General features: G+C 40.1%; 1 protein-coding gene across 2 annotated transcripts in view; it reads left to right on the forward strand.

Moving 5' to 3' along the window:
• Positions 1 to 12,530, forward strand: part of runx1 (RUNX family transcription factor 1) — a 31,397-nt gene that overhangs the window by 15,606 nt on the left and 3,261 nt on the right. For both annotated transcript variants that reach the window (XM_086282984.1, XM_086282986.1), the window contains exon 6: positions 4,910 to 5,110. In XM_086282984.1, coding sequence (XP_086139110.1) covers positions 4,910 to 5,110 — 201 coding nt within the window. The remainder of the gene's footprint in view (positions 1 to 4,909; positions 5,111 to 12,530) is intronic.

Consider the following 12,530-nt stretch of genomic DNA (forward strand, 5'->3'; position numbering starts at 1 on the left):
GTCGATGGTGACACTAGTGTTCATAGTCCATGCCAGGATTGATCCTTGATCAATACTGCATTTTTGTTTATAAATGGTTCCAAAAGACCTTCGCAATTTGTGTTAATCTATAGTTCTCCTTAGATCTTCACTGAGTTTGTCGTTCCCCAGTTCCATGGTTCTGAGTATTGGTCAATCCAACAAGCGCTGTCGAGCAAACTCTTTTTATGCCACACAAGTTCTAATTGCTAACATGAAGTTAATAGAGCTTGGCCTTTAAAACATGAACCAGGGCTCTAGAGTGCGACCAATTTGGTCACAAATGCGACCAAATTTTTCGATGGTGCGACTAAAAAAAATCGTAGGTCGCACCGGTGCGACCAAATGTTCGGGTAACAAGAAAAAATCTCTGCAACTCTGAAAGTCTCCGTGTGGTCAACAACAGACACATATTATGCCCCTATCGTGGACTAAACCAATTAGAGATAGTCAGGGGCGGGACCACTCTGATTGGCCGTGGTCTAGTTGAAAGTGCAGGTGGATAGAGAGACATGAGTAGCTTGAATGAAGCGATATCGATTCATTAAATCCACTTTTAAATATAACCGTGTTTTGCCAGAAACGCCAGATTCCCAGATTAAAGTTCACAAAACAATTTCAACAACCACCAAACAGTAAATGGACACGGACACGCCATCGGGGCTGAAAGCCGACAGCTCGCTGACTCTGATGCGTCAGGTCCGCGCTGTGTTTATGTCTTTTTGCGCTGATTCTGAGCTGCAGGTTTTGTCTCTCCAACCAAAATTCACCGAGCCAGCAGCAAAAGAAGATCCAAACTACGCTTCACATTTGATCAATGTCGTCATGAATTCCCTCTTACTATTGCTGTTTTGCTTCCACCACGATAAAAATCACTTCATGCACAACTCTCTCTCTCAGTGTACTTCAAGAACAGTTTCCCATCTCAAATCTCTGTTTTCTGCATTATTCTTTCGCTTATTACCCACCAGTCTACCGTTGTTTACAGCGCTGTCGGCCACTTTTTCTTTTTTCTTTTTTACTTAACGACCTTGGATAAGAAAGCCTAGTTTCTGCAGTTCTATACTGAAGAAATTTTAACTTTTTTAAATCTATGCAAAATTGCAGAATATTGCAGAATATTTTTAAGGTTATCTGCTATAAAAGTCCAGGCCAGGAAAATCTCCTTCATGTTCTTCTGTGTTTTACTCTCAGTTACTTTCACACAAAGGCATCTGCTGTGATGTTCACACCTCTGATAAAGTCAGTACTGATAAATGATCAGAATTATAATATTTCTGACTGTCTGAGGCAAAATTGAATCGAATCAGGATTTGTGAATCGGAATTGAATGGATTATAGAAATCAGTGATGATACCCAGCCCTAGTGAGCAGCCTAGGCCTGACAGAAGTGGATGTAGCTGTGGGGAATAAGAAAAGATGAAAATAACTATTGATAACTTTTCTGTTAAGGCCTGATCCTTCTGAAATTCATAGCCAGTGCTCTGACACAGTGCCATCAATCTTTGAATGCTGAAAAAGCACAGTGTATCCAGAAAACACATTATATGTCGTCATAAATGCACTGCCCAAGTGTTCCCTCTACCACTGCCTTTCAGCGGCAGGCAGCAGCAAACAGGTCGTCAGAGGAGGTCGAGATGATGATTAAGTTGAACATTTTCTACAATATTGCCAAAGAGTGCCAAAGCACTTTAAGCACAAAATTGTTAGTTAATCATTTACAAATGAATACTGTCTATATGGACTGCAATTTCCCCCCCCCAAAAAGTGCACATGTAAAACTGTGGTGTTAAGCGATGCAGTTGAAAAATTTGAGTGCACCTAACTTTTGTGCTGATGCGCCTAAGAAAAAAAGTTAGGCGTACCAGTGCAACCGTGGCGAAAAGTTAGTCTAGAGCCCTGTGAACTGTCAGAATCATCTTTGAACCTGTGAGCAGAGAAAATCCCAAATAAAGTCAAACTTGATAACCCACCTCTCATTTTTTTAAATCACTAAAAATGTATGCAGTGCAATCATTCCACTTTTGAAAAAAAAACAATTAAAAGAATTATTAAAAGCAAAGAATTACCATGACATTCATGTCCAAGTGAAGTACAAACGGACTGCAAAAAAAATTGAGACACTAAACAAATTGTGAATAAAACCTGAATGCAATGATGTGGAGATGGCAAATGTCAATATTTTATTCAGAGTAGAACGTAGATGACAGATCAAAAGTTTAATCCAAGAAAATGTTTCATTTGAAAGGAAAAATATGTTGATTCAAAATTACACGGTGTCAACAAATCCCAAAAAAGTTGGGACAAGTAGCAATAAGAGGCTGGAAAAAGTAAATTTGACCATAACGAAGAGCTGGAAGACCAATTAACACTAATTAGGTTAATTGGCAACATGATTGGGTATAAAAAGAGCTTCTCAAAGTGGCAGTGTCTCTCAGAAGCCAAGATGGGTAGAGGATCACCAATTCCCACAATGTTGCGCAGAAAGATAGTGGAGCAATATCAGAAAGGTGTTACCCAGCGAAAAATTGCAAAGACTTTGCAGTTATCATCATCAACTGTGCATAACATCATCCGAAGATTCAGAGAATCTGGAACAATCTCTGTGCGTGAGGGTCAAGGGCGTAAACCCATACTGGATGCCCGCGATCTCCGGGCCCTTAAACGACACTGCACCACAAACAGGAATGCTACTGTAAAGGAAATCACCGAATGGGCTCAGGAATACTTCCAGAAACCATCATCAGTGAACACAATCCACCGTGCCATCCGCGCTGCCAGCTGAAACTCTACAGTGCAAAGAAGAAGCCATTTCTAAGCAAGATCCACAAGCTCAGGCGTTTTCACTGGGATCATTTAAACTGGAGTGTGGCAAAATGGAAGACTGTTCTGTGGTCAGACGAGTCACGATTCGAAGTTCTTTTTGGAAATGTGGGACGCCATGTCATTCGGACCAAAGAGGACAAGGACAACCCAAGTTGTTATCAACGCTCAGTTCAGAAGCCCGCATCTCTGATGGTATGCATGAGTGCGTGTGGCATGGACAGCTTGCATGTCTAGAAAGGCACCATCAATGCAAAAAAAATACATTCAGGTTCTAGAACAACGTGCTCCCATCCAGACGTCATCTCTTTCAAGGAAGACCCTGCGTTTTTCAACAAGATAATGCCAGACCACATTCTGCATCAATCACAACATCATGGCTGCGTAGGAGAAGGATCCTGAAATGGCCAGTCTGCAGTCCAGATCTTTCACCTATAGAGAACATTTGGCGCATCATAAAGAGGAAGGTGCGACAAAGAAGGCCCAAGACGATTGAACAGTTAGAGGCCTGTATTAGACAAGAATGGGAGAGCATTCCTGTTTCTAAACTTGAGAAACTGGTCTCCACGGTCCCCAGACGTCTGTAGAGTGTTGTAAGAAGAAGGGGAGATGCCACACAGTGGTGAAAATGGCCTTGTCCCAACTTTTTGGGGATTTGTTGACACCATGACATTTTGTATCACCATATTGTTCCCTTAAAATGATAAATTTTCTCAGTTTCAACTTTTGTTCCGTGATTTATGTTCTGAAGAAAATATTGACATTTGCCATCTCCACATCGTTGCATTCAGTTTTTATTCACAATTTGTTTAGTGTCCCAACTTTTTTGGAATCCGGTTTGTATTTTGGCATTGTTTATTGGGCTCGCAGAACAAGGCATGGTAATAATAAATGAACCTGAAAACTAAAAAACAAACTTCTGATGTGCCATTGTTTAAAGGGTTTCCTTTTAACAACACATTAGACTCACCAATAATAAACAACTTTTTTTTATTTAGTTTATTACAAAAGGTCGACCTACCAAATGTAAGACCTTTTTACTGTATTTGGTGCTAGGCTGCATTTATATCATGCCATTTTAATTGTCCCGACTCAACAACAGCTGACCTACCTCAACTGCAATTTGCACATTAGTACACTTTGCACACTAACTTTATTTTGCACATTGAGCTCCTTTGTACATCCATTTACATCTGCATACCTCACTTGTCTTCACTTACTTATTTTTGTAGTTATTTATTTAACTTTCACTATTTTTATCCTTATTTTTATCTTTATATATCTAATATCTTGTCTTATTGTTATCCTTGTTTATCTTGTTCCTCCAACCCTACCTACTTGGCATTTGTGTATGGACAGCAAAGGAAGAATTTCATTGCACAGAGAAATGCTATTTCTTCTGTACACATGACAATAAACACTTTGAATTATACTAATATCATTAACAAATTCTTAGGATACTGTGTTTTATTTAATGTCATTATTTCATCTATTTTATTTTATTTTGTGAACTGCATACTCAATGAAGACGCACCCCTGCAGACAAACTTTCAATTGAGTGTTTTCATAAGGGGAACCTGATGCAACACTTACTTCCTCTCCCACTGAGTATGATGAAACATGGGGATTTCTTTAGGCTTACGAATGGGAGAAGAAAGAAGATAGACGTGTTTCTTCTAATAAATGCTAATAAGTGTCATTAAAATAACATTAGTCCACTTCACTTCCATATGACATGAACAAAGTGAAACTGGTCAGAACAAGAGGAGAAGTAACAAAACAACAGGAGCACTTGTCAAATCTGCTTAGCTGTGAATACCCATCACTCGTCTATAACTCACCCATGCACACACAGTATAAATACACAAATGCACACTTCCCTTGTTGTGAGGAAGTGCCTGTAACTGGAGCTCAGTATCAGAGCTTTAAAGTGCAGCCACACACACACACAGTGTAATCACATCACAAGCATGGAGTGCTTTGCTGACAACTCAATAAATTTCAGGAATTTTGAGCTCAGGAGTGATACTTGAAATTCTAACGATTTCCTCTTAACTTTCTGCCTCAGGTCATCGTCAGAAGATGGACGAAGTCAAACCAGGCTCCCTGGCTTTCTCTGAGAGGCTAACAGAACTGGAACAGCTGAGAAGGAGCTCCATGAGGGTGACACCTCCTCATCACCATCATCAATCGTCAGCCAACAGTCGCCAACCTCCAACTCTCAACTCTGCCGCTTTCTCCAGCCCCACGCACACTCAGATAACTCCTGGTAAGTATGTTTATGTCCTTCAAATCAGTCACTCATGTTCCTACCTGTCCACAACTGTACAACTGTTATATATATCACCATTTTCATTAACTGATGCCCCTTTAATGTGGATCCATATCCATGACAGTCATCCAGCTTTCCTGATGTAGGTGTAAAGGATATAGTAGCTGTTTTTCAACCAGACCCAGGTTCATTGTACTATGTGTCAGTGTTAAATAGCAAGTTCGAAGGTGAGATGAAGTTGTTATCACCATGGGCAGAGAAATGACCATCAACGATTGTGAAGTGGGTCTGGGTTTATTTCACGTTAGATCAAAGGAAAGACACACATGAACTTCTCAACTCTTCAAAAGAAAACTAAGTTGGATCCAAGTGGGTCACTACATCCAGGTCTTCACACTGTATATACTGGTTTGAAAATAGGGATTGTCCTTTTCCCGATTTACTTTTTTATATATGTTTGTCACATTTAATGTTTCAGATCATTAAACAAATTTAAATAGTAGACAAAAAAAAGGAAACACAAAATGCATTTTCTAAATGAAGGTGTTTATGATTAAGGGGGAAAAAAATCCAAACTCTAATCTCTTAATCATTTGTGTTGAGAACAGACATGGGCAACGCGTTACGGTAATCCGATAAATTTTTGTCAAGTAACGACTAAGGTAAGGGATTACTGTTGCAAAAAAGGTCATTAAGCATGTTGCGTTACTGTGTTACTAAAACCGTGATTTTTTTGTGAGAGTGTCTCATGACAGTGACGCAAGCGTGTGCGACGTTCGTGACAACAGCTGTGATCAACAATGGATCATATAACAAGTGCGGCAGAGAGTATGAGCGTGCAGCGTTTAAAGCGTGGAAGTGCTGACCTTACTTAGAGTTTGATTCCATAAAAAGTGACAAAAACATTAGCGTCCTCTGTTCACTGTGTGGGAAGAAAACTTCTTTTTACAGCAAAAACCCCCCAGAACTCCCGAGCAAACGCCAAATACGCTGCCGCTGGAATGTGCCATTCACAGAGAAACTGCCGTATCCTTCCACTGATTGCTGCGGCACACTTGCACCAGGGTAAACCTCCGCCTGCCCCACTCCTGCTAAACAGGTGTAAATAGAGCAACAGGACCACTGAGTCTTTGATTTTATTTATTTTCTGCTGTGTTTTACTTCATTCTATTTAAAAGACTGAGTGTTAACACAAAAAATATTTTATTTTATGTGCTGGAATGACAGAAAACAGGTTTAAATGTTAAACAAATTTCTCCCAGTCAGAGAATGTTGCAGATAATTTAATGTTTGCTTGATGCATAAAGTTAAAAGATTAAAACTAACTAACTTTTCCATTTGATTACATTTTGTATGATGGATTATGCAGAAAAAGTAGAATTGGGCTGAAAGATCTATCGATTTATCACCTATTCAGGTTGTAAATCATGTTTTAAAAAGTAACTAAGTAACTAATCACTTCTGAAAATAAGTAATAGGTAAAGTAACAGGATTACTTTTGGGGGGAAGTAATCAGTAATTAATTACTAGTTACTTTTTTCAAGTAACTTGACCAACACTGGTTAAGAATATGATTAAAATACAGCCACATAAATAATTATTTGATTCCCTGCTGAATTTATAAGTTTGCTCACAAAGAAATGACCAATATCTAATTTTAATCAAGACAGATAGCATATCAACCCAAAATTCAGAAAAACCACATTTCATAAACGTTATAAATTGATTCGCATGTCACTGAGTGACTTAAGTACACATATGAATGAACACTTCGGATTGTAAAGGAAAAAAAAACATCATACTGGATGGCTATACTGATATGGACTGGGTATGTTTGATGGAAATGAAGATGATCAACCTACAGAGGGCTGAATTCAAAGACACTCCAAAAGTCAAAGACAAAATTTTTGCCGAAATTTCATTGCAGCAGTTGAAAATGGTAGTCAATAGGTTGCCATGTGTCACGGGCATGTTCCTGTTGAGACTACAGATCATCTCCTAGGGGATCTCATCCCACATCTGGACAAGGGCATAACAGTCTGGACGACCTGACGTCCAACCTGGTGGTGTTGGATGGAGCAAACCATAATGTCCCAGAGGATTAAACATTAGATTTAGGTCAGGGGAGCATTGGGGAAAGTCAGTGGTGTCTCTTTCTGAAGCTCCATGCAAGATCTTGCTCATTCGATCAGTTCCTAATATTTAAATTTACAGTAATGGATTACACAGTAGTGGGAATACATTTCATTACAGCAGAGTGTCTTTTGGAAAGTGCTGTAACTAAATTTAAGGACATAATTCCTCTACTTTTACACTTTTCAATACCATGTGCCAAAACAGTACAAAGCAGCTATCTAAAGTCTACTGCGGCAGAAGTTGATTATCTTGCTGTTACATTCATACTGCAAAGTGACGTGCAAGGGACGACACAGCCATGAGGGACAATGCGAACAGTAACAGAACCAAAAGCAGATCTAAAAAAAGCAGATAATGAGGGAGTTGGCCTGGCCAAGAGGTTAGTCTTAAAGGCTGCAGCAGCTTGAGTGGCTGGTTTGGCCATAAGGCAAGGTCTACAGGCAGGCATTGAGGAGGTCTGCCTTGGAGGCCAACAATTTAGAAAGGAATTGAGGGGGCATCATGGGTGACAGTGTTTGAGGAGATGTGGCCAATCCAGTTATATGGCAGGAGGCTATTTTTTACTCCGGCGATGATTTATTGGACGCCAACTGTGGTGTCAGAAACCTTTGAGCGACAGGACTGGAGGCTGACAATGGTGGCAAAGACTGGATTCCAGCGACTGCAGCAGAGCCTCTCCGGTGGTTTGGATGGAGGACAGCATCGAAGGAAGCTCTCAGATGGCTGTAAGGTGATTAGAGTGACAGACTCCCTTAAGCTGGGTTGGAGGTCCACATAGGCAGTGGAGTTGACAGACCCCATCAGATGGCTGTACCGGACACACCGGGGATCGGTGAAGGTGGAGTCAATGGAACACCTCTGGAGGCTTGGTAGGGGACCAGCATTGGCGAAGGCGACGGATACTTGGTCCAGATGACGCTCGTTAATGCATCAACGCATTAACGAGCTAGCCGCGCCAACACGTTCACGCCATACAGCCCTCGCACGAGGCGATCTGCGTTAACTAACGGGGATTTGGGCTGATGAGTCCAAATTTGTCTACAGGAAATCATACTATCCAGGGAGAACACGAACAAAGATCAAAGGGAGACTCGGACACAATATTGGATGGTTGTTAGGGAAGTGGGGACAGCTGGGAACACATCAGGGACAAATCAGGAGTAACAAGACAGGGGAAGCAAAACTGAATATGCCACACACAGGACAAGTGAATAAAACTGGAAGTAGCACTGAGACCAAGACTAAGAAACAAGCTTGACACAGGGACAGAAGACAAATCATGGAGACAAGACCAAGGGAAGAGAATGGGAACACGAAGAGAAACTATAACTGCTAACCAACTAAAGGCACAGATGACAGGAATAATCCAAAACCCATAGACAGAAATAAGAACCAAGAATAATCATAAAAACAAGACAACCACCAAAAATGCCAAAGCTCAAAATCCTCGATCAGCAACCCAGGAAAAGAAGGAAAAGAAAAGCTAGTCCATTTAACTCCGCTTCTAGTGATAACAGGCATTTGTGTGTCATTTATCTTCTTGTGGCTTTAGTTAATGAGATCTGTTATCTTCTCCATGGATGCTCTATGTTGTACCGAAAGAAAGTATTTGTTTCTCCTCATCTTCAGTGGAGGTGACACAGAATGTCAGTTCCTACTAATGTGTGCATTTACATATATCTGTGTGTGTGTGTGTGTGTGTGTGTGTGTGTGTGTGTGTGTGTGAGGACACAACTGGCAACTTAAGGAGGAAATGAGAGTCAGCTAGCAGGAAGTGCTACTGTGAGAAAAAAAATTTTGTATGTAACTGTCACAAACTAAAAAGAAAAAGCTCGCATACTACAGCTGCCATATGTAGCATAAATGCCCCTTCCAGCTGAAACAGTTCAGAAGTGAATCAACTGAACTGTTTTTGTGCTGTTTAAAAATATGTTAAAAGGAATAAAACTCAAAGTAAAATTCCAGATAACTAAGCAGCCAAACATCATAACATTGCTCAAACGAACCTGTTTTAAGGAACCTTAAGTTCAAATACGCAAAGAAATATATATACATTTGTTGGATTCCTGTTATAACATTCTTACTACCTTTAAAACGACTGTACTGTAGCATGGCATGGAGGCATGGAGGTAATGTGACTGTGGTGGATGATTGCTTTCTATGAACAGTTTGATATTTCTTTCATGTATTTTCAAGCTGTGACGATGAGCGGAGATGTAAAGTAGCAGAAGAGGTGTGTGTACACTGAGTGAAAAAGAAACAGAGGTGATCTCTAAGTGCTTCCTACTGTCATGGACCCTGTTAAAATGAAGAAAAAAATCAACGTTCAGCAGTTAACTTACTTTTTCCTCGCCCTTTCTTCTCTGAACAACCTGTCGCTCTCACTAACCCCACCAAGCGTTCATTTCTAATTTGTCTTCCTTTCTTTCACATCTATAATTTCTCCATGCTGTGAATAAACAAACATGCACGTAGCTGTATCTCCGTTACATTTGAAATGGCAGCTTATTACACATTTGTGTTGTTGGCTCTCTCTGCGCTATTGTATCACTTCCAGTTCCTGTTAAATGCACAGTGGTATTTTGTGTAGCCAATTTAATTGAAACCTTCAGATAATGACTTATCACATAGTTTCATCTTTACGTGCCTTATCCAAAGCACACGCCACTGAACCAGCTGATAAGTTTCTAGTATTCATTCATTTTGTCTTTAGGTATTCGCTACCTTAGCTCATAGCCAAGTCACTGGCAGCGTGGCTTCTTTACTTGTCCCTCCCACATTTTCCTGCTCAGCATGTCAGACATATAGCTACTCTTCAGCATCCTTTACAAATATTTGTGAGAAATGTAGCCTATTTGCAGCTCTGGAGGCCAGGCTTAGTGAATTGGAAACGCGACTCCGCAACCTGGGAAATCCTTAACATAGTGTACACTGTTAAGTGCCAGGAGGATTGCCAGGATTTATACATGGGGGAAACCAAACAACCTCTGGTGAAGCGGATGGCACAAAACAGAACAGCTGTGGGGTGGCTATGGCTCAGGTGGTAGAGCAGATCAGCTGCTGATTGGGTGGTTGGTGGTTCGATTCCTGGCTCCCCAGTCTGCATGCCAAATATCCTTGGGCAAGATACTAACCCCAATTGGCCCACCCTCCTCGATGCGTTCATCGGAGTGTGAATGTGTGTGAATGTTAATTAGTTGCACTTGAGTTTAGAAGTGCCTGTATGAGTGGGTGTGAATGGGTGAATGAGGCATGTTGTATACAGCGTTTTGAGTACTCCGGGAGAGTAGAGAGTAGAAAAGCACTGTATAAGAATCAGTCCATTTACCATTTACCGCCTTGTCAGGCCAGGACTCTGCAGTCTATCCTACACCTACAGGCCAGTGGACACTCTTTCAAGGATGAGGATGTAACATCCTGGACAGGGAGGAACGCTGGTTTGAGGGCGGAGTCAAGGAGGCCATTTACGTGAAAAGGGAAAGACCATCTCTGAATCGAGGAGGGGCCTAAGGGTACATCTGTCATCAAATCAAATTCAAATTCAAATTTTATTTGTCACATACACAGTCATACACAGTACGATATGCAGTGAAATGCTTAGACAACTGCTTGTGACCTAAAGAAAAATGAAAAGGCTATGAATAAGATAGGAAATAAATATGAAAATTTAAAAGGGTAAATTTAACTAGGAAGCAATAAAATAAAATAAAATATAAAAATTAAAGTTAAAAATGAAATAACTGTACAACACAAATTAGAATGAAGGGTAAATTTAACTGGGAAAGAATAAGATAAAATATATGAGTTAAAGTTGAAAATAAAATAACTGTACAACAAAATACACAATATAAAGTTTAGAAATATATAAGAATGTATGAAGAAATATAAATATATATATACAGTAACAGCAGTTGTACAAGTATTAAATGGAAATGAAGAAATATAATGTCCAGTGTTGTGCAATCCACATTTGTAAGCGTCGTACACCATCTTACATGCTGTGATTGCAGCCATTCCCCAACTCTCTGTGAATGGGACTCATGGATATTGATCAGTGGTCTTTGATCAATGATCAATGGTCTTCCTTACAGATGGACTTCTAATAGGATCAGTGCCTTTATCGTTACAAAACCTTTGAAGAGATCATATAGGACCATTAAAAACAAAGGACTCTGATGCTGAACTGGCTTTTCTACAGGCATTTCAAAGTTCCTGTTCCTGCCAGTCTTTTGGACCTCAAACAGCTCAAGACTTGATCATTTTGTTAAGACCTGACAAAGTGAGTCCAAGAAATACAGAGTTAGAATTAACACGTGTTGTGTAAAAAAGCTTTATATATCTTTACATACTTTGTCTGCATAGCTGCAATTTTCAAGTCTTCCACTGCCCACAAATATTACCTGTTGGGCTGATTAAGACCCAGTTTGCCTCTTATAGCACCAGGAATGCTCAGATGTATCCTCACTGTGTGAAAGGTTAGGATCTACTAATACTGATACAGGCAGATAGCCCTTTAACTCATGGGACTACCATCAATACCAGTGTGAAAACCCATGCCAACCCAACCAATTCCATTTGTGAGTGACTGGGAGAAAATCCAGAGAACAAGCCTCCATACTTAAGCTCTGGGTACAGAATACCACCACAAGTTGGAGGTGGAAATACACTGTCCTGCCACTTCATTAAATACTAACCAGGAGCCACCCATGAGCCAGTAGCCTTGGTAAAAGCCTTGAAATAAACAAAGCAAGTAAATGTCAAAACAGGGTGCTGGTTGAGCTCAGTTGGATAAGCAGGTGATCAAATGCTGCATGGCTGAGAGTGGCCAGCCCAGGTTTGAGTCCGACCCGTGGCCCGTTGCCATGTCTCCCCCCTCTGCTTTCCTGTCAGTCTTCACTCCACCTTTCTAATAAAGCTGTAAGAAGGGCGATTTTTGTTTGTATGCGGCATCAGTCCATAATTCCTTCAAAAAAAGAAACAATCAGGAGCCAAAATCAATTATCTAGAAAGACTTCTGTATTGTTTCATGCAAGCTGATGCAATGCATCATTTAATTTATTAAGCTCGTACATGATTATTTCTTGAAGTGTCATGTAATTTTATTTTTTCATTTGATGTTTAGTTTATGCTTAAAGAGTTACTGACATGAACCTCTTCCCTTAATTTAATCTCAGTATAGCAGGACAGTTATTTTTCTTGAATCAGTCGTACCACACAGTTTTTATTATCATAGAACAGTTGCTTATTACGATGAATGTAACTCCAAATTCTGAGTGTAATA

The sequence above is a fragment of the Aulonocara sp. 'chitande type north' Nkhata Bay genome, linkage group LG23 (assembly GCF_057382095.1).
Source record: "Aulonocara sp. 'chitande type north' Nkhata Bay isolate Kocher_YH1m ecotype deep benthic linkage group LG23, A_spYH_male_GT1.1, whole genome shotgun sequence".
Taxonomy (NCBI): Eukaryota; Metazoa; Chordata; class Actinopteri; order Cichliformes; family Cichlidae; genus Aulonocara; species Aulonocara sp. 'chitande type north' Nkhata Bay.